We start from the raw sequence: 24,181 nt of genomic DNA, 5'->3' as shown, positions 1-24,181 counted from the left end.
GGAAGCCTGAGAGTAACGAGCACGGCTGTCGGATAATTTGAAAATAAAATATTTTCTGCCATCAAAAATTGGTCACTTTCCTCCAGAAAATGTGGTTTGTCTAAATGATAGTGAAGTAAGTCTGCAGTGAATGAGTAAGCAGGACCTTCCAGGGCTTTCCAGGCCAGGATTTTGACTGACAGGCGGACATGACAGGCTGGCAGCTTCTTGACTGCAGAGGGACAGAAATCAATAGCAGGTGTACGACGGCGACACAACGACGGAGACGATGTGACTGGAGCTCTATTCCACTGGATTACTGCAAGGTGGTGATGCTGCAAAGTGTGTGTGTGTGTGTGTGTGTGTGTGTGTGTGAGAGAGAGCGGGAGATTTAAGTACAAAAATTAGATAAGTGAGCAGTGTGGTGTTTGTATTTGCACTGTACACGTGTGTGTGTGTGTGTGTGTGTGTGTGAACATCAGCAAATGTGTTTGCTCGATCCTTCCTGTTTGTCCTTTGCATGTTTGTTTGCCTGACCGTGTGTTTGTGCAGATGGACTATTTGTAGTATAACTCTCTCCCTTCCTTTCTCTCTCTCTGTGTGTGTGTGTGTGTGTGTGTGTGTGCGCCTGTGTGTGTGTGTGATGGTCATCTGCTCAATAAATCAGTGCGTGATTTAACAGTGTGTCGTGATGCCGTGATGCTCCGCTGTTAGCTTGATGCTTTTAATCATCTTAGAGGAAGGTAGATAGTCATGTGAGATTAGTGGGCACACACACACACACACACACACACACACTACGCCCACTCACCTCATCCCTCAAACACTCGCATGCTCTCCTTCTCTCACTGATAAAACAGGTCAATTCGATATTATCGTGCACTTATTCATGTTTTAAATATCCCAAGTGGAAATCAAAAGGTTTTATAATAAATACTGTTCTTATATTTCATTTCAATTTAGTCCCTATGTGTTGTGTTTACTCTGAATAGGATAATCTGCTTTATATAATGCTCATTTGCCCTGGTCATTGTGCCTGACTTGTTATTCTGTCAATACTGTGTGTAACATGATCGGTCTGGACAAGTACAGTGTGTTTTTATGTGGCTCTTGCACTTTTTTTTTTCTTTTTCTCATTATTTCTGCATCATTAGTGAGTATTCCCTTGCCAATCCCTCCCTTACTATTTCTACACCAAAATTAGCGATGTTTGTGTTTTTCTTCAACCCATCCTCAACAGAACAAACGCCATAGTTGACTGTGAAAGCTGCTTATTATGACACAATATTAACGTCCCTGGTTAGACAGTGACCTCTAGTGGCTGTAATGATCACATCTGTCAAAGAGAATCTAAGGAGAAGTAGAATGACGAGCGAGAAGTCTGTATAATGAGAAGATGTGGGATGGACGGAAACTCAAAGTTAAGAGTGAGCTCTTCTAACTTAGGTTCCTCGTGTGTTTAACTTAGGTACGTTTGTTACTTACGATACAGAATTTACCACATTAACATCCAGGACGTTTACCAAATGAGGCGTATCAATTTCACTTTGAATGATTATTACTCACCTGTTGCAGCAGGGTGTGAAGGGGGAGGTGGTGTGGTAATTGTTTAGCTAACAACGATACTTGAGGACATTTCCAGCCATTTTAGTGACAAAACTGGCTATTTTTCATGATCAGTTGGACAATCTCCATATGTGACTGTGGTGACATATACATGTATTCTGAACCAAACCAAACATGATGTTTTCTTAAATCTAACCAAGTGGTTTTTGTGCCCAAACCTCCAGCGTAAGCACAGTGTTGCCACAGAAATTTTGCAGAAATGGCTGGACTTTAATTCTGGCAATTGGGTTTTCTAAATTTAGCAAATCATTTTCTTGCTTAAAATCAAACTGCAAGCATACGGACAATGTCTGCTACGCCTGGTGAAATGGTCATGCTGTTTCAAAAATTGCCCCATTCAGCCATCTAGGTAGGACACTTTGCGTTACACAGATGGAGATGGATGCAGGAAGAACGAAAAGAGTCGGCACAAAATAAGTCTAGCATAACACAATTTTAGAGCTATCATTGTGAAATGAATACTTTTGGCCTGAGGACCAATGTAGTTACTACACATTTCGATGTGAGATGGGGTTGCAACACCAGTTTCTTTTAAGCGACAAAACAATATTGCTCTAACCATAACCGGGTACATTTCTTGCCTAAACTTAACCACACTGTAACTACAAGGGTGCAGAGGAACATACAAGGCAATCCCCCAGAGCAATGACAACCGATTTGTTTAGCCGCGTGGTTGTGAGGATTTGTTGGGATTTCTTCAGCTGAGGAAAGCCCTGCAATCACAGCTGAGTGTTTCCTTTTTTAAGGACTGTGCAGCCATATTATACTATTTAAAATAGGCCACTTGGATGGGCATTAATCTGTATAGGGGGATATTCTGCTTTACATTTTGTGAAACCACTCTATGCTCAGCCTGCAGTAATCATTTTGCAGCGCTGGCTTTCTGCAGCACTGTGCAATCACATTATAAAGGTGTTCTCCATGAGACAGGCCACTTGGATAAGCATAAATCTACATAGCGGCAGATTTTTTTTTTGCTCTCAATAAAAAAGTGAAATAACCGCAATATGCTCCAACCTGCAGTCGTCACATTAAAGTGTCACCTCTCTAAAGCACTATGCAATCATATTACAAAGCCATCCTCCATGAAACCGGCCACTTGACTGAGCATAAATCTACAGAGACAGATTGAATCCCCGGGCCTCTTGCACAACAGCACAGAGGAGTGAAAGGAAGGAGAGCCCAGAATCTGTTAGCAGACAAATATCCCTTGGCCTAACATTAATCTGCATAAAGCGCCGGTGCGAGTAGGTGAGTTGTGTGTAATATGTGCTGAACATCCCGCAACAGAAGGAGCAGAGCAGAGCCTCTAATCAGGAAGAACGGCTGCTGCCGACGGCGGCCGTGGCGAGGCTTCAGGCCCTGACCTGCTGACTGGATTCTGCTGAACACGCTGGGAGAGAAATCTCCTCTCCCCCATCCACCCTCTCCCGCCCCCTCTCTCTGTGTCCTATCTTTTCTCTCCTCTCGTCTCACCTTCCTCCATGTCTCATCCTCAATGCTGGCTTTCGAGTGTGTCTGCTTCAGGTCTGTACACAGGTTTGTTTGACTCATTCATTCATTCTTTCCACTGCTGTTGTTTCCTTTTTGTTCTCATTCAATCCAATCACCAGATCAAAAAACACATTTCTCATTGCAAAACCACTGATGTAGTGAAACTTAACATCTCTTTATGTATATGTGTATATTTTATCTTCACGTTCAATTTTCAATTTTATCTTGTTACATCACTGTGCGGATGCTCTGGTTAGCTTAAGGCACAGAAAACTGTTGTTTAGCGTACAACGTGTTTCGGTGTAAAATACCTGTACTGGGGTTCACGGAGGGAGATGTCTTGAGGTCTTGTTATCAACATCCTGTTTTGTTGCCAAAAATATAGCTGATGATGTCCCAAGGTCTTGTTATCGAGTTTTGTCGTCACAAACACGGATGGAAATTGACTCATGGTCTTGATAAAAACCCCTGGTTTTCTCGCCACAAACATGGATAAAGATGTTCTGACTCATCAAAAATATCTGGTTTCCGTCGCCCATGAACACCAGTAGGTAAGTCCTGAGGTCTCGTTAAAAATACCCAGTTTTGTCACCACAAACACCCCTTGAGATGTCCCGACATCCGGTCAAACCAGATTTGACAAAACAAACATGGCTGGAAATTTTCTTGAGGTCTCGTCTCCCAACATCTCCCTAAAAGCATTTGGTTTTTCCTCCACTAACACGCCTGCAGATGTACTGAATCCAAAAATTTGTTTTTGGTGCCAAAAATGTTGCATCACGTGATGAAATGTTAAAACACTGTCTCGAAATATGGTCACTAGCTCTGTCTCCTCCACCTCCCTATATCAAAATTACATTGTAAACATCCGATGTGAATGTGATGTGACATGTTTTCTGGAAATATGGAACGCAGCCTATGACACGTACACGTAAGCGTATCTTTGTTCACAGAACCTTTACGCTCAAATATTTCATCCAGGCTACTGGGTTCTCCGATTTTCCTTTGCGCTCACTTGTTCCGTCTCCATCACCTTTTTATTCCTTTGGTGTCCTACCATCTTATGTTACTGTCCTTTCTTTAACCTTCTTGTCTATTATCTTCATCTTGTTTTCTTTTGATGTCCTCTCTTCCCCTTTCCTGTCCTTTGAGTTGTGTGTTTTTCAACAACGCAACATAATTACATTTTCTTTCATTTCTATTTTTTTCTCCATTACCATTTTCTTTGTTCAACTGTCCTTTGCATGTTTAGTCTCCGAACCCCCCTCCTCTTCACTTGTGTAATACTTCTATCCTCTCCTCCTTCTACATTAACCTAATTATTCCCTTCGTGTCTCCTCCTCTGCTCTCCTTCCCTCTTCAAAAACTGACATTTCAACCAAAGATATCTAAAGCCCACACACTATTTTGAGCTCAAAATTAGCATCACCCTTCGTGATGACAGTGTGCATGTCAATAACATTCATTACAGGTAAATGAGGGTCCCACTGAAAATACTGAAGGCGGAATAACTAAGGGAAATACAATACTTATTGCTTGCTGTGCTAAGTGAGACTCCTGATCCGAACAAATCAATGAGCTTTAATCTCCAGCATGCCAAAATCCAGTCTCATAAGTTGTTAGCTGTATTTTATGTGATTCAGCACTTCATCGAGCGGCCATGTTGGAAAAAGCAAGTTATTTCACCAATATACACGTCGTCTGTGTTTTTGTGTTTAGATAATGTCGGACTCGTCTGATATTTCTTATTTTATTATATTTACATACTCACTAAAGTGTGTCAGCATGAAAAAAAGCAGAGCTCATTCTTTTCTTTCTATGATAAATTTGTTAGCTAGCTAAGCTGAGCTGATTGGCTCTAAATGCGGGTGTTTTTAGACAGTAAGAAATTGTGAGAGTAAATGGGACACTAGTATTTCTGCACACTAGTATCCACAAGTCTCCTGGGGAACTTTAAAGGGGAAATGAGAGTGCAAGGGTGAACTTGCATAAAGAAAAAAGTATCATAATATCTGAAGCACTGGCGGTACTTTGAATGCTTCAGAAGTGTTAAGCTAAGTGCTCGAAGTAATAATAATAGTGTTGGTAGCAGTCACTCAGCAAAGTCACAAACCTAGATCTTCATGGATGATACACCATACCAGCTGCTATAACAACGATTATTATTGTCCTGTTATCATAGACAACGTCCTGTTCTGGTTAAGAGACTTGATGCGCCAACAGACGCGGACATAATTTACATAAAAATTTGCGTAATAAGGTGGGTAGGGGGACGGATTTGCATTAAAGTGAAACTTCCAATTTAATTTAAGACAGAATTTAACAAGTCAAATTTTTTTGTTACCTTGTAACGTAGTTAACTTTAATTTCATACATAATATTACGTAAGTATAGTACACATATATGTAAGTTCGGTTACATAGGCTACATAATATACTTATTTAAAGTGAAACTCTCACCAAAAAGCAACTGAGGCTTTATTTGTGATTGAATATGAGTCAAACCTTCTTGTAAAAGCATAATTACGACGAAAGAGGCGCTTTTAAGATTTACCGTAGTTTCGTTTTCAGGCAAGCTAATTTTCAATGTAGTGCGGGGGCACTCGTACGCTAGCATCAAAATCACTATTTTTAAAGCGACCTCACAGGCAGGAGAGTAATGGTGGACCGCTCCTCAAGCCTGCTGTTAGGTCACACTCGGGGATCGACACTTTTTGGCTGCCATGAAGGCGGCGCGCCGAAGATTCTACTGCTAACGTGAGTTGTTCAAAAACCTTCTTTTTAGCAAACTCTGTGTACACAAACAATGTTCTCAATGCTCGGGTTTATGTGTAGAGACCCTAGTGATACTACGAGCAAAGTTTCATGTTGTGTCAAGCCTTCTTAGTGTATTTTTAGTGTAAAAATAGCGATACATCAATCTATCCATTGAAAATTAGCTTGCCTGAAAACGAAATTACGGTAAATCTTAAAAATGCCTCTTTCGTCGTAATTATGCTTTTACAAGAAGGTTTGACTCATATTCAATCACAGATAAAGCCTTGGTTGCTTTTTGGCGAGAGTTTCACTTTAAACCCAAACCACAATCTTTTCCTAAATTTAACAAAATAGTTTTGTTGACAAAAACTTACCAAATGTGAGCGTATGATGAATGTCCTGTATACTTGTTACTGGTATGCTGCTATAGTCATGTCATTTTGCGAATAGTGATATATGTAATTTTGACAGTCATTCTGTCGTTCAGGTATGAGGATGTGTTGATCAATACGTCCCCAACCCTTAATCTATCCACGTGCTCATCCTTAATTCTTAGACTTTCTAGTATTCGTGTTCATGTCAGCTAGTTTTCTATTAGTTGATACAACGGGATTAATTTAAAGTCTCACCATATTTTATAGCAACAAGGAAACTGATGGATACCCACTATCAAATTTGCATGGTAGCAATTAAAAACATATCTTGCTTCTAACACATCCCTTGACTTCTAAAGATATTTTTCTCCCCGTTATTTGAACATCAAAATGAGAAATAATTTCTTATTAGCTCTGCAGTTTTTTCCCCCATCTCTGCCGAGCCAGTGGGTAAGTTATGCATCGCAGCAGCCCGGAGGCAGACGGGCTGCTGCCTGCTAATATAAAACGTCGGCTCCTGTGAAGCTGACAGTATTGGCTAGCAGAATAAGCTCAGGAGGTAATTGGGGTCTTTAGTCTGCAAACCAACGGAGTCTCTCTCAATAGCATTAGTCACCCAGAGTAATCAGACACAAAAGGATCATATCTGCAGTACTGCGGGTAAAAGATGCTGCTGAAGTAAAATTTTAGTTTAAATCTTTTTAAGACACTCTGGCCCATGTCAACTTTGTGAGCATCGGGAGCTGCAAGTGTTTCCTCAGCTTTGTTGCTATAATCACTGAACCATATTCTGTTCGCAGGAAACATTAAAATTAGTTTTCTTAACCTATATTAACTGAGTCTGGCAGCATCGCCCAAAAAGATTGCCCAGTGCATCACCTCTGTTGTGTGTTCCATCACCAACAGTAATTGTTTGGAAAATCCTGCAGCAGTAATTACGCGATGGCCCACTGTGTATATGTGTGTGTGTGTGTGTGTATGGGGGGTTCTACCACGACTTCCTCTCTGTGCATGTAAATTAGGGCCACATCCACATTATTTACGACTGACAGGAGCCACTGTGTAAAGGGCCTGCTGTGCTAAGAGCATTAGCATGGTGAGCTAACAGGCGAAAAAGGCTGAAAGAGATTCTTCACCATGAATCAACACAGAATAAATAAACTGAAATGTTACATAGCTTCTAGCTACTGTAATGTACATTATTATCCTGTAATCTACCATAAGCTTATGCACTGTGCTGCATTATATCTGACTGTACTTTAATATATTCTAGTTTACTGTATGTAATTCTGTTCTTCTCTCAATTCACTATACTTTATCTTGTTTTATCGCACTTTCTTAAAATGAAAATTACATACCATACCATATCATACCATACCATACCATACCTACTGTTATATATGCTGTACTGTGCTGTACTACACTGTTCTGTACTTCCATGTACTATACTTTACTATGCTCTACTCCATAATCTACTCTCTACTGACCCATATTATAATATGCTGTGCTGTGCGATCTTATGTTGTGCCATTAAATGATATACTATGCTATAGGGTACTTCACTATACTGTGATATACTATACTATGCTATACTATACTATACTATACTATCAAACTATACTATGCTATAATGTGCCAATCTATGCTTATGCTATACTATATATACTAAATATACTATACTATGCTATGCTCTACTATACTATGCTACTCTATGCATTGCTATATAATAATATAGTATTCTATGCTCTACTATACTATGCTACACTATGCATTGCTATACTATACTTTGCTAAAGTGTACTTTACAATACTATACTATGTTATGCATTACTATACAATATCATATTGTTCTACACTATGCTATACTATACTATAATGTGCTACACTAAGCTTAAATTTAATATACTCTCCGGCACTGTGCTATACCAAGATATACTATATTATCTATACTATACAACACTATACTATACTGTGCTATACTTAGCTAAACTGAACTAAACTATCCCATACAACACTATACTGTGAAGCTACACCATACTATACTAAGCTATACTATATCATGTTATACTATGCTATACTGTACTGCATTATACTCAGCTATTCTATACTATGCTGAGCTGTTATGTTGTGCCATTAAATGCTAGACTACATATGTTATTCAATACTATACTAATCTGTGATATACTAAACTATACTATATTGTACTGTACTATGTAATACTATACTGTGCTATTCTTTGCTACACTATACTATACTATACTATATTATACTATACTATGTTATGCTATACTATACTATACCATACTATGCAACACTAAGTTATACTAAGGTATACTATATCATGCTATACTGTACTTTGTTATACTCAGCTATTTCAAACAGTGATATGCTGTGCTTTTTTATGTTGTGCCATTAACTGCTAGACTACAGTATGTTATACATTATACTGTACTAAACTGTGCTATACTTTTCTAAACTATATTACACTAACCGTAATCCTACTATGCAAAATTATACTGTATCGTGATATACTATGTTATACTATGCTATGTTTTGCTGTGATATTTAGTCCTATCAAATGCTATACCACACTGCACTACACTACACTATACTATGACGTACCATGTTATACAGTGCCACACAATGCTATGCTACATTATAAGTAGTGTACCATGATACAGCATATACTGAACATTACTGTTTTATTTACTATTCTTCTATCTTCTATCATATATTCTATAATGTGCACACATACTTTGCAATACTATACTATACTCTTTACATACTATAATTTACTGTTATGTACCATACAATCCTATACTATACTGTATCACACAGTAGCCTATGATAACAAGCTAAACAATACTTGGCTTAAAGCAGCCCACTATACTTGACTACACTCTAGCCTGCTATACTTCATATACTGTGCTGTACCATGCTAAACTATATAATCCACTTCCATCCCACCATATACTACTACTGTACTATAACATAAGATGAATCTCAGTCAATGAAAACAAAGCCCTGAGTCACTCCTTTGTGTGCTTGCATTTTGGAAAGATGCCCAAAAGCTGTTCTATGTGAATCTTTTTTGGGGCTCTGAGCTTCTGTCCCTCTGCAGAACACTACAAGCACCAGAATGGAAATGTTGGTCAAATATAAACTAAGTAAAGGTTGTGTTGAGTCAGGATCTGTGAAACATTGCTCCCAGTGGTCTGGTACAAAAGCTGACAGGTGACACAGAGGGATACAGCTGTAAGAACACTATATACATTTTACTACACGCTAGAGTTACTTAACCGACATATGTACAGTATGTTGTAGTAGTTCTTTATTCAGTGTCATATATGTATAAGTACAGCATAAAAGTCCTACACATCTTTATAGTGTCATGGCAGGCAGAATGATGCCAAAGTGGGGTGAGGTTAGAAAAACTGTTATGTTCTCAGAAAAGGCCTCATTTTGCCTCACAGTGTTATGGAAGAATTAACTGTTGTCATGCTGAGAAAATTACTTACAAAATGTTTTGCCACTAATGACACAATAATACATTAAATGAAAAATGTCTGTGTCACCATAGTGAATTAAGTGTATCTTAAAATATTGCTGATGATTGACAAATATGTTCTTGCTTAATTGCTCCTTTCACCAGATGTTCTGCAGTGGACCATTTGATTGACATAACTTACAACAATACATGGCAAACTCTACATACTCAAACCAAAAAAGACATTTCCCTAACGTTCTTGGTTGTCTCAACATTTGGAAAATGCCTCATCATCGCATGAGACAAACACAAAACCATGGTCAGGGAAGAAAAGAAGAAGAAAAAAAGAAAAAAAACAGGGAAAAAAGAAAAGGAAAGTACCTTTCTTGTGAGTAGCTTCATTTTTGGAGCCTTTGGGGTCTAATAAAAAAAAGATCAGAATTAAACACAGCATATTCTAACAACACGTTACCAACTATACGTTGTTTGTCCTCGTTAAGGAAAACAACCGTTTTGTCTATCAAGGAGCGAACAAGACAGCAAGGCTCGATTATCTAAGGTGTCGCACTGCTGCCAACACTCAGCAGGGGTGAGTGTATGGCAGTGGGGGAGACTTAGGAGGGGCAGGGAGAAGGAGGAGGGGCAACATACTGTGAAGGCAATAGCAGGAAGGAGGGATGCACGAGTCTGTAGAGGAACAATCTACTGCCATACTGCAGCGGGCAGGAGAGGCGATGCACTGAGATGGAGTGGAGGAGGAGGAGGGTTGCAATGCAGTTTTGTCAAGAGGAGCTGAAGTAAGACTAGCAAAATGCACTACAGGAGATGCAAGAGGCCAGAGAGAAAGTGGAGGAAGAGGAGGAGGAGGAGGGTGGAGAGAATGCAAAGACTACATGTCAAACTGGCTTCATTTAGATTTTTGCCACATTCGGCCTTCGAGGAAATTACACTTTTCGTGTCTTTAGGGCAACAGGTTGGTGGTGAGTTGCATATTCCAGAATGACTTGACTGACTTCCAAATGAAATGAACCGGCAGAGTAACAAAGTTCTCATAATGGATCCTTTGTCCCTCGCAATAATTTGACTCGTGCTACTGATATGGAGCTGTTACCCCACTGGAATGGATAAATGATCTCCAAATCTGAAATGAAATTCTGCTTCTTTCCTCAAATGGGCACCATTAATTTGAAGTCATTTGGCTGAAATGGAACCCATTGGAATGACAAAAGGTTCTACTTCCACCCCCAAAAATGTAAATCTTCACTGTCTGCAAAATAGGCCACATTATTTCAGTCACACCACAGAAAGGGAACTTTTAGTCCCCAAAGAGGCTGATTTATAATAGAAAAAAGCCGACCTGCTAATGTCAGGGAATTCGAAGTTAAGGCCAAACAATTTATTGTTTCACAGTGACATGGCATTTTCTCCTGTTCACTCTAGAGCAGTATCTGCTTGTATCTAATGTATCATTGATGATCAGTGTCTAGAAAGTTCAAGTGAGTACAAGAAACAAAGAAGTTCTACTGTCTTTTAATCAGCAGACACTCAACCAACCCAAACATGTCAATACAGCAGCCTGGTTGGTGGTCCTAAGAATCACACTGTAGTACTGTATCCCTGTAGGGACAGTTCTTAAAGAGCCCCTCTACTGCTGTAGTATTAAGTGTGAGAAACGTCCAACCTGAGGGTGTTTTAGGTGGTTGGGTGGGCCATACACTTAACTTTTCCCTGGAGGTCAGGATTTATTTATTTATAAGTGTGACCACTACTAAATTTTTTAAAACTTTGTTTTGAAGTTGTTACATGTAAGTTAACATACGTAGATGACGTACCTTAGTGCCATACTTAAGTTAGTTAAGTAACATTTCAAGACTAAATGGCATTTAAGTAACAAGATGTTGGTGTTGCTCCTAGAACATCATGAATAATGCTGGTCCAGGACCCTCTATGAAACTGACTAATCACACTTGTGTAATGTCATGGCTTGGCGACTCAGGAAACGGATCGGAAAATTGACGCATGAGAAAAATTATCCTTCCAAACAAATGTTTAAGGTTGTGAAAGAGTGTATTTTAACCAAAATAATGTTTTCCTAAACCTAGCCAAGTTTTTTTAATAACAGTAGAGAGGTAGGTAGAGCATCATAGTTTGAAGCTTAAAGCCACGGATCAAGCTGCTGTACTTGACGAGCTGGGAGTGCGAACAAGTTGACCAGCCCAACATCACCTTTCACTTTTTATAGTTGTGAAAAATACACTCACATGACTACTGCACACACCCAAGTACCACATACATCTTTGAATTAAAACTTCTGTCAACAGTTGAGAAATATCCTTGTGTAAAGGTCAGGTAGTGTACAGCTCATTCTGACCTTCAAGCATTTCACGCTTTCTGAGCAAATGATAATCACATCTGTGTGTTTGACAGTTTCTTTGAAACTCATTCTAAATGGAAGTTAGAAATGTCACCACACAGCCTTTGATCTTCATCAAAAATGAACAGCTTCATTTTCTTCCATGACTCTAAGCTACAAACAGATGCCCAAAAAAATGTCCTCTCACCACATCCAGAGGATTTCTTTTTCTCTCATAGCTCAGATTTGTTGATTGATGTCCTATTTTCCCTCCGAACCGCATTGAACTGAGTAAACTGGGCCTGGCCTCCTTTGCTGTACTTGACAACTGCCATTGTGAGGGATTGCGACTACGCCGAGTAGAAGTCTGGGAGCGATATTGTAATCTGTCATTGTCAGCCCGAAAAAAAAGGGAAATGGCTCCTAAGATAGATGGAAAGTATTCGTTGTGACCATGAACTGTTGTAGACAGGTGACTTAAACTCTATAATCTGCCTGAATCCATGAAAGGCAATTTTTCCTTCTTCCTCTGCACACGGCAATCTCTCTGTGTCAGGGCTAAGCCCGGGCTTAGCCCCGCGGCCAGGCAGGCTGTCGAACATCTGAGCACCTGATCCTTGCATTAAAACCACAGCAGCTTTGGTTTTTGGGCTGGCAGCAGGGATCTCATAATGCGAGCTAATTACTAGCGCTGTGCAGAATCAATTCTCCTGGCTTTGCAGGGGAGGTGTAAAAACAATAAAAACCTGCCTTTGTGTTTGAAAACAAAGGTAGTTTCCGTTAAATGAGTACAGGGATTTTTCAGCTGTTTCGCTGTACTCCCAGGCTGCCTGCATCAGTGGACGATTAGACACGTCTGCCATGTAGCGCCTGAAAACAGCAGCTTACCGCCTTCGTGATTGTGTCACAGCAGTAAACAATTATGCGTCAACCTCTCCATCAGGCTTTTTAGACTGATACGGTGGGCTTAAAGCCTTTTTTTTCTCAAGCTGGTAATTAGAGGTGTGATGGGATTCCACAGGAGGACTGAATGGCCTTTTATAAAGCCTTATTCCCCTCCTTATAAACTTATTAGCCATGGACCAGTGGACTGCAGAGCGAGGAAGACAGAGTAATGTAGCTGTCAACTGCTCTTACACATCCCAGATTAGCTTTGCATCGCCTGGAGGTAAAGAGGTTCCACGTTTTTTACTATCTTTAGATCAAGAAGGAACAATAAAGACTTGAGGTATTTATAGCAAGGGATAAGAAGTTCAGTCATTTTGACAGCACGGCTCATTTGACGGCACTCTAATTATAAGCTTGTTCATTTTCTCTTTGAGCTCTTGATAATATTCAGATTTAAACAGCTACTTTTGGCTGCACAGACCTCTTTGCTTCATTTCACTCGCCCGCTCCTCTCCCCCACCCTCCTATCAGTCTCTCTTTCAGTCCATCTTGAGTGCCCTCGTACGTTTGGCTGCCTTTTGCCATTACCCTGTTCAATATTCCTCTCTTCGCTGCCCTTGCCATTCCGCCTCCTCCTGCTAGACGCTGAAGCGTGATCAATATTTTTGTCATAACTCAGGGGAGAGTCACCTCTGCGACGACATTAAAATTCCCCGCTCCGTGCAATATTGTCCCCATCCAAATTTCCTGGCTTGTAAAGGATGGGGCCATTACCTAGAATACTAAAAGAGCCACAAGACCTTCCCCTGGGCAAGGATGTCCCTTCACTCCAGCACATTTCTGTGTTTGCATCCTTGCAGAAAGAAGCCCCCCGAAAAAAATAATAATAATAAGAGGAGGAGGGTGTAGATATTAAAGTTTGTATCTACGAGCTGCTTATTCATGTCTGCTGCAAGTGTTGTACATAACTGAGCAATACTGTCCACTGGGAACTGTGTTAGCATCAATATTCTGCCGCTAAGCTAGTGGAAACATTCTCTGTGTTTGCAGCGTGAGGCCCTGAATTGCACTTTTGCCATCTGCAGTTCTTTCCAATCTCCTGTCGTAAGCAAATCCCTCCAAGTCGGTTAGGCATTTGCAATGCTACCTTCCTTTCCTTCCTCCCTTCACCTCTCCCTATTTCTCTCCCCCCCTCCCTGGCCCATCCGTTGTTTTTCCCCCCACAGCCATTCCTCCATCCCACGCTCATTACCTTATGCCCATTAATCCCATTAAGTAGCCATTAAACAAGTGCTGATAACACCAAATGAACGTCAAGCTCTGACAGCTAATAACTACAGTCCCACCTCGGCATGTTCAACCCCGGCAAGGAGAGAAGCAGATGCAGAGAGGAACAGGGAGGGTGTAGTAATATTATGAAAAGTGTAGCATAGAATAGTGTAGCATCTTGTAGTAATAAATAAGAGAAAGAGGAGAGAAGAATGTGAAGCCAAACATGTAAATATACTGCCGTACTTTGTATATTTACTCATGTACACTTGTTCAGACGAGAAAGAGGGAGTCATTCAGCTCAGAAGCAACACAGTGGTGGAGGCTTTTTTACACTGATCATCACTGGGATTTAAGAGCAGAGGGAGCTTTACCAAACCAACCGTGGGAGCAGCATGAAATAAAAGGATTGTATCCGAGGAAACAAACCCGAGCTGAGGAAGCTACGGTGGCTGCTCGAGGGAGAGCCGAAGACGAAAACCTGCTGAAGTCGACACGAACTACAGAGATGCGCATTGAATCTAAGGTTGGCGGTGCGTTCAGGGTCTCTTCAGGCACGGAATCCTTGAGGTGGAAGGGGAGGAGGGGGTTAAGTGTTGGCGGCAATAGATAGCCAGCTCACTAGCTGCCCTTTCTGGTCGAGCTGAAAACCTGAAGCTCGCTCACGGTCGTCATCCTCGCTCGGCTTGAGTGATGAGGAAGGACAAGGTTATGGCGGAGAGGGAGAGGGGAGTCGCAGCTGGAGTGGGTACCATTCATCAAGTTCGCACACACACACACACATACACTCAATAAGCGGAATCACACAAACACTCTTACAGTACGTACACACAAACGCACCTTTCCCTCACTGGTCCTCTCTAAATCTCTCTCATGCTCATGCACACTCATTTATCTCCAGCGCCATGTGGCCATTCATTACTGGGGGCTAGTTGATTAGAAAGGCCTCGTGTTGCCGTTCTAATACATCTCCCCGCTCTCACTGTTGTAGAACTGTGAAGCCGCTTCTTGCTCTATGAGCTCGGCTGCTGCCTGCTCAGCTGGTCAACTGAGTCAAAGTCCAATTTGTTTCAGTGGATTGGTAAACAACGCTTGAATACAGAGGAGGCCTAGAGGGGGTGAGGAAGGTCAAAGGAGAGGGGAGGGGGGGAAATGCACGGGGTGAGCACTGTACTAATGACCTTGTCTTTCATCCATGCAAGAGGAAAATGGAAAATACCAGAAATAAAAAATATGAAATAATGAAGAGATGAAGACAGCGTGACAGGGTAAGGGGAAGAATTGCGTGTGGCAAAGAAACATTTAAAGAAAATGGCAAAAGGCAGGAACTTATAATGTCTATAATCAGTTGGTGATTCACTATTTTTTAACGGGAGGGATTACACTAACCTGAATATTCTTTTAATTTTTTAATTTAATTTTATTTATTTTTTTTAAATGAATTTTTATGTCTTTTAATGTAATTGTGTGCCTGTAAAGCACTTTGAGTTGCCTTGTGTCTGAATTGTGCTATACAAATAAACTTGCCTTGCCTAGAGGTGGCTTTGTTGAACATTATAGGACTACTAGAGGCAGCAGTGGGTCTCTATGATCATCTTGCCCTTCCGTGACTCCAACCGGGCATTTGTCACTGTGGTCATGACTACACAGATTACTTTTAAAGGGGGGGGGGGGGACACAAAAATAAAAAATTGCGAGAAATAAGAAGAATAAGTTGGCAGTCAATGATGGAATTAAGATTTATCGGAAAGTAAAGGACGGTAAAAAGCAGGTAGACACTTACATATAATGACAGATGGATTACAAACCAAAGTAGACATCATTAAAGTAGAAGGGAATGAAGGTAGGGGGGAAGGAAGGGAAGGTTACAGGACATCGAATGGGACAACGATAAAAAAAGATAGATAAAGACATGAATGAGTCTGTGAACGAGGGATGGAAGAAAAAAAGTCAATGAGTGAAAGAGAAAAGAGGAAGGTGAAATGCCAATAAGGAACGAGCAGCAGGAAGAGAGAATGAAAGAATGGATGAACTCATGGATTATAAATGACTTGTCCCGAATGTGTCAGGAGTGTTTGCTCTCCTCCCTCACCACTGAAAGAACCTGCTAAATCAATCGGAAGTTCTTGCCTACACAGTGGACCCCCGGTCATGATCAGTGTAATTTCCTCTCATGCTGGCACTTTCGTAGCTTCCGGCAAATCTCATCTCGTCTCTCTCCTGATTCCCTCCCCGCCTTCCATCCACTGTTGCTGCGTGGAAAATTAACAGGGCTGGTGCTGATTTGATGAGGTGTGTGTATAAATGTATGTGTAGGCAGAAGAGAAGAGCAATCATCTTGCATTTAGCAGACCTAGTTGCACTATTAAGCTGTCACCATTAGGTAGCTATAACATATCGCATTCTGAACACATTCCGGTTGCCTTATCCGTCTAAACATGCCACCATTCCAAAGTCAGGTCCAGAGTTCAGTTATCCATGTTCTCTACAACATGGATTTTTATTTTTCTCCTTATTGTTGTCTGTTGTTATGGTAGGGCGCCTCATAGTGGTGGTTCATAAAGGCTGTTTGACATCACATGATTTGTTCTGAAACCCACAGTGCCGTGTACGGACACGTCATTTTCATCTCTTGTCAATTAAGAAAGAATTGTTGCACCTACATAATGTTTTCTGTTAGCTAGCAAACTAACTGTTTAGTTACTGTGAGTTCACTCATTAGCAAGCAAATTAACTAACCAGTATTTTGTATGGAGAGCTAACTAACAAGCATTGTTTCTTCTCGCATCGTTTGACTCTGAGCATAGTTCACAACATTGATCAACTCCGACATGCTACCTTCAACAACAGTTTTGCTAGAAATCTGCTGGAAAGCAGGTCAAAGTTGGGTGATATGCTGCCTTCAAATAAAGTTGTGTTTACCACATTCACAAGAAGAGTCCATATGAATGTACTGACGACCGTAGGAGCAGGAAAACATGTACTTTCTTCACTTCATTGTGTAAGTGGAACATTTTCTGAAAGCTCTGAGTTCATGAGTTGTGGCGTGTTTGCTGACAATTTCAGAAATTGATTAATTTTTCGGTCGATGATAAGGTTAATATATTGTAATCTAAGTCATATAGAGTATATTTTGAATATTGTCTGAGGAAAATGTTGATATTCCAAGGCCTTATCTTTTCTGCCTTTTTTGCACAGTTTGCTACAGTAGCTTGCTAAATTGTTAGCCTCAGTGGCCTCTAGACACAGTTGTCTAACCACACCCTCTACTTCAGGAAAATGGTCATACAGGTGAACTGTGAAAAACGTTTATTACAACCCATATAGACATTTGTTGTTTGGCGATGACCCCAAGTGGCTGTTGTAATTATTACAGCAGCAAAGAAGGAACGAAGGTGAAGTAATATATGAAGAAAAGAAGTCCAGGTGACTACTGTTCATGTCCCATGTGAAACCATAAGTCAAAGGTGATTTATTTCAATTAACTAATGTAGTGATGTAGTATGTCTTGTATGTAACATAACTTAAGTCCCGTACGTAATATCAGTATGTTATTAACTGACATGACACCCATAATGTAATGTTTTTTTTAACCAAATCTCAGTGTTTTCCTTAACCTAACCAAATACTTCTGCTGTCTAAACCTCATCTAAATGTACGTGTTTTACTAAGCTCTGGCTCGGCTGTCACTAGTATGCTGGTATCACTCATTTAGATAAGCACATGTTGTCATGATTTAACCACATCAACACTAAGTCAGTGGGTGTGTAAGTGACTCCCCATGTCATAACTCTTGAGCTCCATTTGAAGGCAGCATCAGTTCAATCGCTTGGTATTGCAGTTGGTTGCTTGCTAGCGAGTTACTTTTCCTACTAGCTGGCTGAGAGACAAGCTAACTAGAAGCCTACAGAGGCCACCATTATTTCTGATGTGTCATTCTTTATTGAATTAGCAACAGTGAACGATGATTCTGAGCAAACACTGACAAATCAAATTGTCCTTATGAACCTCACTCCAGAAGAAATCTCACAGTTCAGACACATTTTCAGGCATGTAAGTACTCTATAACAGTCCTAACACAGGATCCCATTTTCATTTGTCTAGCATCCCAACATTAGTGGTGTTATTAACACATTTTATTATTATTATGCTACCAAAATAGGCCCCTCAACCTAGGGTTAATAAATCAGTTTCATTTTAAGTATACTTCTGGCTATTAACATTATTATTAATAAACTGGATGACTAAGAAAAAAAAGAGTGTGAGTACTGTCCTCCATTTTGTCTTCCCTCTTCACTGACTCCCCCTCATTCTTTATAAGAACCCTTTTTCTTTTCCTTTAGCCTGCAGAGTTTATTAAGGCGCAGAGCTGTCAAGCTGTTTATTTCATAAATGTGATTAATGCAGTGGCGTAGTTAGCTGGTAGGAGACACACACACACACACAAAAAAACAAAAACTGCATGAATGAGCGAGTCAGAGAGCTCACGCAATGCCACTCTGCCGACCTGACAGCCATGACAGAGGCTGGAAATTCACATCGGGTCCTGTCTGCTAACAAAGGCCCCTGACACAATTAGCTTAGCAGATTACATAAAAGATGTGCTCATCATCCTGAGTATGTACGTCTTCATCACAGACTGCTTTGGTACACATTGCGCCAAAGTACACAAGTAAAAGAAAATAACATACATGTTTGAGGACATTAATTATTTTTATGGCAATTTTTTGTGTTGAGGTTGAAATTTTGAAAGCTCACTGACGTCAGCTGCAGGTTAGTTATTGTCTGCATGTCTAACACACTGCCAAAGAGCACTTTCATCTGCATTTAACTTTTTTTATTACATCACATAAGATGAAGGGAAGAAACATAAAAGTCATAAATCCCAATAGCTGTCACGCCAGGCCTGTTTAAATCCTGATTTGTAAAGGTCAATGCAGCACTAGTCGCCGTAAATCACACTGGACTGTTGCCGACCAGAGATGAGGAGAAATCAAATTAAAAAAATAGAAATGGTCTCCAAAACTGACTCACGACGATGCCTCAAAAAACAACCGGACACATTCCTGGCAGGTCAGGAAGGACGAGCAGGTTCAGCTGTTTCGCAGCCGCGGCAGGTTTAATAATATACACTTAGTCACGGTGAATTCCCTCCACCCCCTCCCAATTCTATCTCGCATGAGCTGAGATATCCCACTTACAAAGATCACCATATAATGGGTTATGCCATTATGGGCTCAGCAAAAAAGAAAAATAAAGCTCCATGGCAGCATTCATAAACATAAGCTGTGGTTCACTGCCGCACATTCTAGCAGTCTGATTCCAGTCTGTGTTCAGTGTGCAAAATATTAGGACACCTTTTTAATTTCACCTGATAAACCTACGGTAAATCTAATGTGATGTAGATGAGAGGCAGACATCCAAGAAAGAAAATACAGGACAGCATCCCTCCAGGTTCCATTAGTTCCAGTGGTCAGGGGGATATAGTCAGATCTTTGTGACTTTTAATAGGCAAAATCAGACCCACAGTGTATGTAAGTTTTACATTTGAATTTAAAGTAAACACAAGAAAAATACATCAGAGATCATCAACACTAGGGATGTCACAATTGGATTTCCATCTTTTGCTGTTTATTGTTGAATCAAATTAAACTGAGGGGTAGTATTTAAAAAACAAACAAACTCTGGAATCTTTAAACTTGTCTAACTCTTTCTAACGAGTGGGCCATACTCTTGTACAACTGACTAGGAGAACGTATAATTACTTAACTTCTATCTGCAAATATTAAATTAACATTTAAGTACACAATAGAAACAAAACATTTCTGAAAAGGTAAATGATGTTCTCTATTTGACTACGACCACGTGTGACGTTTGGACCATTCACAACAGGCCGTTTAACGCTGACCCAGGTTTGTTCAGCTCACCAAACATCACAGTCTGCAGAAACTTTTTTTTAAATCGAAAGATAAATCGTGACACCCCTAATCTCATGTAATTCTAATACTCTAAATTTGCATTTTAAAATCTCTGATGCACTTTCAAGGAAACTTTAAACAAGCACATTTTGGTTTCCAACCAACAACGGACTCAACTTAGATGTTACCTCAAAGATAACACAGCTCTGACTTTAATAAAACCTGGAGGGAAAATACATGTAGCTCTGCCTACTGACTGAATCAATGTCCATATTCAGAGCCATTTACCATGATAACAACTGTGGAATAAGCTTTACTTTCCAGATTGCAAGGTGTCAAGAGGATGTCAGGGCCTTGATGGTATACCTTCATGCACGTTTTCATATAAAAACGAAATGCAGGTATATGATATAATAGCTATTAAAAAGGTCAAAGGGATTTTGATAATTGAAGAATAGTGTGGGTGTAAAATATGGATTATAGTGTAGATCTTCACACATAAAGGTGAAATATGACAAGGGTACTAATATTTTGTACACTCAGAACACACAAATGACCTGACGGATTAAAAAATATGGCAAGAGAAATTATTCACATCCATTCTGGAAACTAAGAAATGTCAGTGTGTAACATGCAACAAGGCTCGAATGTAACATTTTATGATATTTTCAGTAATATCAAATAATGTTTAAAATAAACACAGGGTGAACTCGGGCCAAATCCAAATTTCTGTTTGTCCCAATTACATCAAATCATTTTTGGTCAGATGCTTTAAACTTGTTGTATTATTCATACACTTTGATGAATATGCAGGGTTGCCCCAGTTCTCTAATGTCACACAAGCTTATGAATGTCCAGACTGTGCTCCTAATGTGAGGACGTTAAATATAGAAACCTCTGACATGTGTCTTCATGGGGGCTTTCCATTCAGGGAGAGGTTACTAAATATTATATTATCATCATCACCGACATCATCATCATTGTGAAATCAAATTTAGCAGCTCGCTTGTGGGAGAGAGGCACATTACCTTGACCACCAAAACAAGCACTCAGGATACCGTGTGGATACCAAGGAATGTAGCCAACTAGCACCGTGATAACTAGAGATTCTTTAATATCTTAATGGTCCATTTTGTAAGATAGTTAAGCAAGTCAAATACTGACGCTTTGGGTTGGTAGGTTGGGCTGGTCACCAACCCAAAGCGCCAGTATTTGATGAATTTGGAGAAAGATTCAACTATCTTACAAATTGGACCTTTCATGGGAAGGTTTTTCACAGTTTGATTGGGGCTGGAAGTGCAGGAGGAGGGTTTTGTAGAAAAGGGTTTGGGGGGTCTAACACCTGAAATAATTCTAGTCTTTAGCATGTTGAACAATGGGCAGAATTACCTTTGTTGTACACTGCAAAGGGTAAATAAAAGAGATTGACAAAGTGAGAACAACCAAAAACAGTGAGATGATTAAAACACAAAGCATCAGAATATTAGTAGCATCTGTATATATTGTGAACTTTTCTTCTTATACAAACCTTTCTTGATGATAACCTATAACCCCTTAAAAAGGCATTGAGAGACAATTATGAAATGCAGAAACACATTACCAGGTCTTTTCAGGATATTGTTTGGCTACATTCCTGTCTTATCCGACTGAGTCTTGGTGGCAACTCCTACCTTTAAAATTTGGTCGAATTCTGGCGTCGTAGCCCGAAACCTTGCCCATGAGTTTGTCCAGGAACTCAGAGGGCGGCATCGGGCTGGCAGCTTTCCTCGCCGCAGCTTCTTTGGATGCTGCCAAGCTGGAAGACAGAAAAGGTAGATGTGGTTAGAGACGGACAGAGTGATGTATGCAATGCTGTGATCGGATTGTAATGAGGAAGAGAACTTTTGACAGGTGGAAAGATGAATGTGAGATTGGGTTGTAGTTTTAACACATCAACATTCTTTGTGTGAGTTGTTGAGTTTCCCATCTAAAGCAATCTATCATCTACAGCAGTGGCCTGGCAGTGTTACAAACACCCGAGAGAGAAAAAGACCAAGGGTTAAAGGTCACAGTCTGCTGACAGCAGGCTGATCATATAATCTGTCCTCTCTGGGTAAAACTACTGCGTCTGTCTTTTGCTTAAATGGCGCAAAACAACTTCAATCTGCATTGTAGATGTTACAAAATGGTCATCTGAAGTCCTGAATATCACCTGTTGACCTGTTGCTGAGTGTGACTAAAGAGTCAAAACAATTCAATCATAATTTAATTAACAATCCTTTCTTTCAACAGGATTCATCGTTTTGAATCAAACTATGATTCTCCACAACTGAAAGGTCATTGGTTTACACTCGACCCTGATAAATAAAAGAAATGAGGATGCTGCTTCATGGGATCCAAAGTGAAGGAGAACGCAAAGAATGCAGTTCTCTTAACGGTGGAAATCGTTACAGGCAGAAGGTCAGGGTGGACTGCTGGCCCGGCAATACATGTGACTTTAACAGCAGAGAGCAGAACCCCAACTGCCGTCAAATAGTTAAAGAAAGTAAAGTTGACAGCACATTTTTATTGATTTGTTCTGATCTACATAAGAGACGATGCTGCAATCCAAAACCCACAACGCGGACACGGACACGGACACGGACATGGACTTGCTATTTAACATTTTTTTTTAAAAAGGATCCTCTTCAAACTTTTACAAATCTGAGTGAATGGATTTTTGAAAGATAATTGTTGTCAGTCATCTTTACACTAAAGACAATCTGTATGTTATTATCAAATGAGAGACTCACTGAAAGTTTAGTACATGGCACAGGTATTAATCATTGATTATTTGTATGTCTTTATTCCTGGAGGTTATTCCTTGACCTGTCTACACCAGGGCTTCAAATTAGATTAATATACCGTCACTTAATTTCATTTACTTTTATCTAATTTAATTAAAAAGTGTCTAATTAAAAGTAAACTTTTAGAGTCCATGCAGACTGGAGTTTAATGCATTAGTGGTTATTACACACACACACACACACACACACACACGTCTTTCCTTAAAGTAGTTACTCAAACTAATGCTCTAATTCACTTAACCAGCTCTGTGTCCTGCTGAGTGCTGCATTGATTTTACAATAAGGCCATGGTATTTGCACAGTTGACTTCTTTACCTTATTAAGCCCATCATGCTCATTAAATGCTCTCTGCATAATGTCAAATCCCCAGTACGGCCTTTAGCACACAGACATACAAGGACTCCTGCGGCACCGGTCAATAACACTCAACACACAGACCCATAGACACACACACACACACACACACACACACACACACACACACACACACAAACTCACTATGAACACAAATGTTGGATCGAGCCAAAGTATCCAAACAGCTTTAGAAATTATTGCTGAAGTGTGGAAGAAATATATGAATAAATAAAAGACAAAAAAACCTCACTAATTGGCTCCCTGAGAAATTAGAAATAAATATTTATTATCAATGTAAATGTCAATGTCAGCTTGATAAGTAGTAGGTTTCATACGTCGGGTAATCCTGATTTAAATAATTTACGATCAATTGTGTTCACTGTTGTCTCTCAGTTACTGTTAATCAGATGTTTTGGACTGTACAGAAATATCTGAAATTTCACTTTAAAAAAGGTAATATTCTAATTTTCCTAAAATGTCCCGACTTTTAAAATTGTCTAAACTTTACAAATAATATCCAAACTTTTCAAAAATGTCTGACCTTTCAAACATTAACACTTTTCTAAAAGTCATAACCTCTTCTAATCCGTACTATTCTATTTTTGTTTTTTATTGCCTTTAAATGCAAGTTTAACATATTTTTAAAATGTATTCAAATGCCCCTGTAAAGCACTTTGAATTGCCCTTTGTCTGAGCTTTACTTTATAACTTCCCTTATCTTACCAACATGTTCACTACAGCAAAACTGGTCTGCCACAGGGCTGTCTCTCAAATTTCAAAACATGTTCCCACTTTTTAAAATGTGTCCTCACAAACATAGAAGCACGAGCACAACACATGCTGCCAGTCTCACACTCAT

At 39.9% G+C, this 24,181-nt stretch overlaps 1 protein-coding gene across 4 annotated transcripts in view; it reads right to left on the bottom strand.

Annotated features, from left to right (window-relative positions):
• The window catches only part of glra1 (glycine receptor, alpha 1), a 114,101-nt gene that overhangs the window by 65,471 nt on the left and 24,449 nt on the right, over positions 1-24,181 (bottom strand). For 2 of the 4 annotated variants that reach the window (XM_030396987.1, XM_030396988.1), the window contains exons 2-4: positions 21,814-21,938; positions 21,533-21,544; positions 10,097-10,135 (exon numbers count right to left, since the gene is read on the bottom strand). In XM_030396987.1, coding sequence (XP_030252847.1) covers positions 10,097-10,135; positions 21,533-21,544; positions 21,814-21,938 — 176 coding nt within the window. The remainder of the gene's footprint in view (positions 1-10,096; positions 10,136-21,532; positions 21,545-21,813; positions 21,939-24,181) is intronic. The other 2 variants (XM_030396990.1, XM_030396991.1) reach the window with 1 other exon arrangement.

This window comes from Sparus aurata, chromosome 18, assembly GCF_900880675.1.
Source record: "Sparus aurata chromosome 18, fSpaAur1.1, whole genome shotgun sequence".
NCBI classification, from domain to species: Eukaryota; Metazoa; Chordata; class Actinopteri; order Spariformes; family Sparidae; genus Sparus; species Sparus aurata.
The sequence above is the reverse complement of the archived record's forward strand: the minus strand, read 5'-3'. Positions and strand labels throughout refer to the sequence as shown.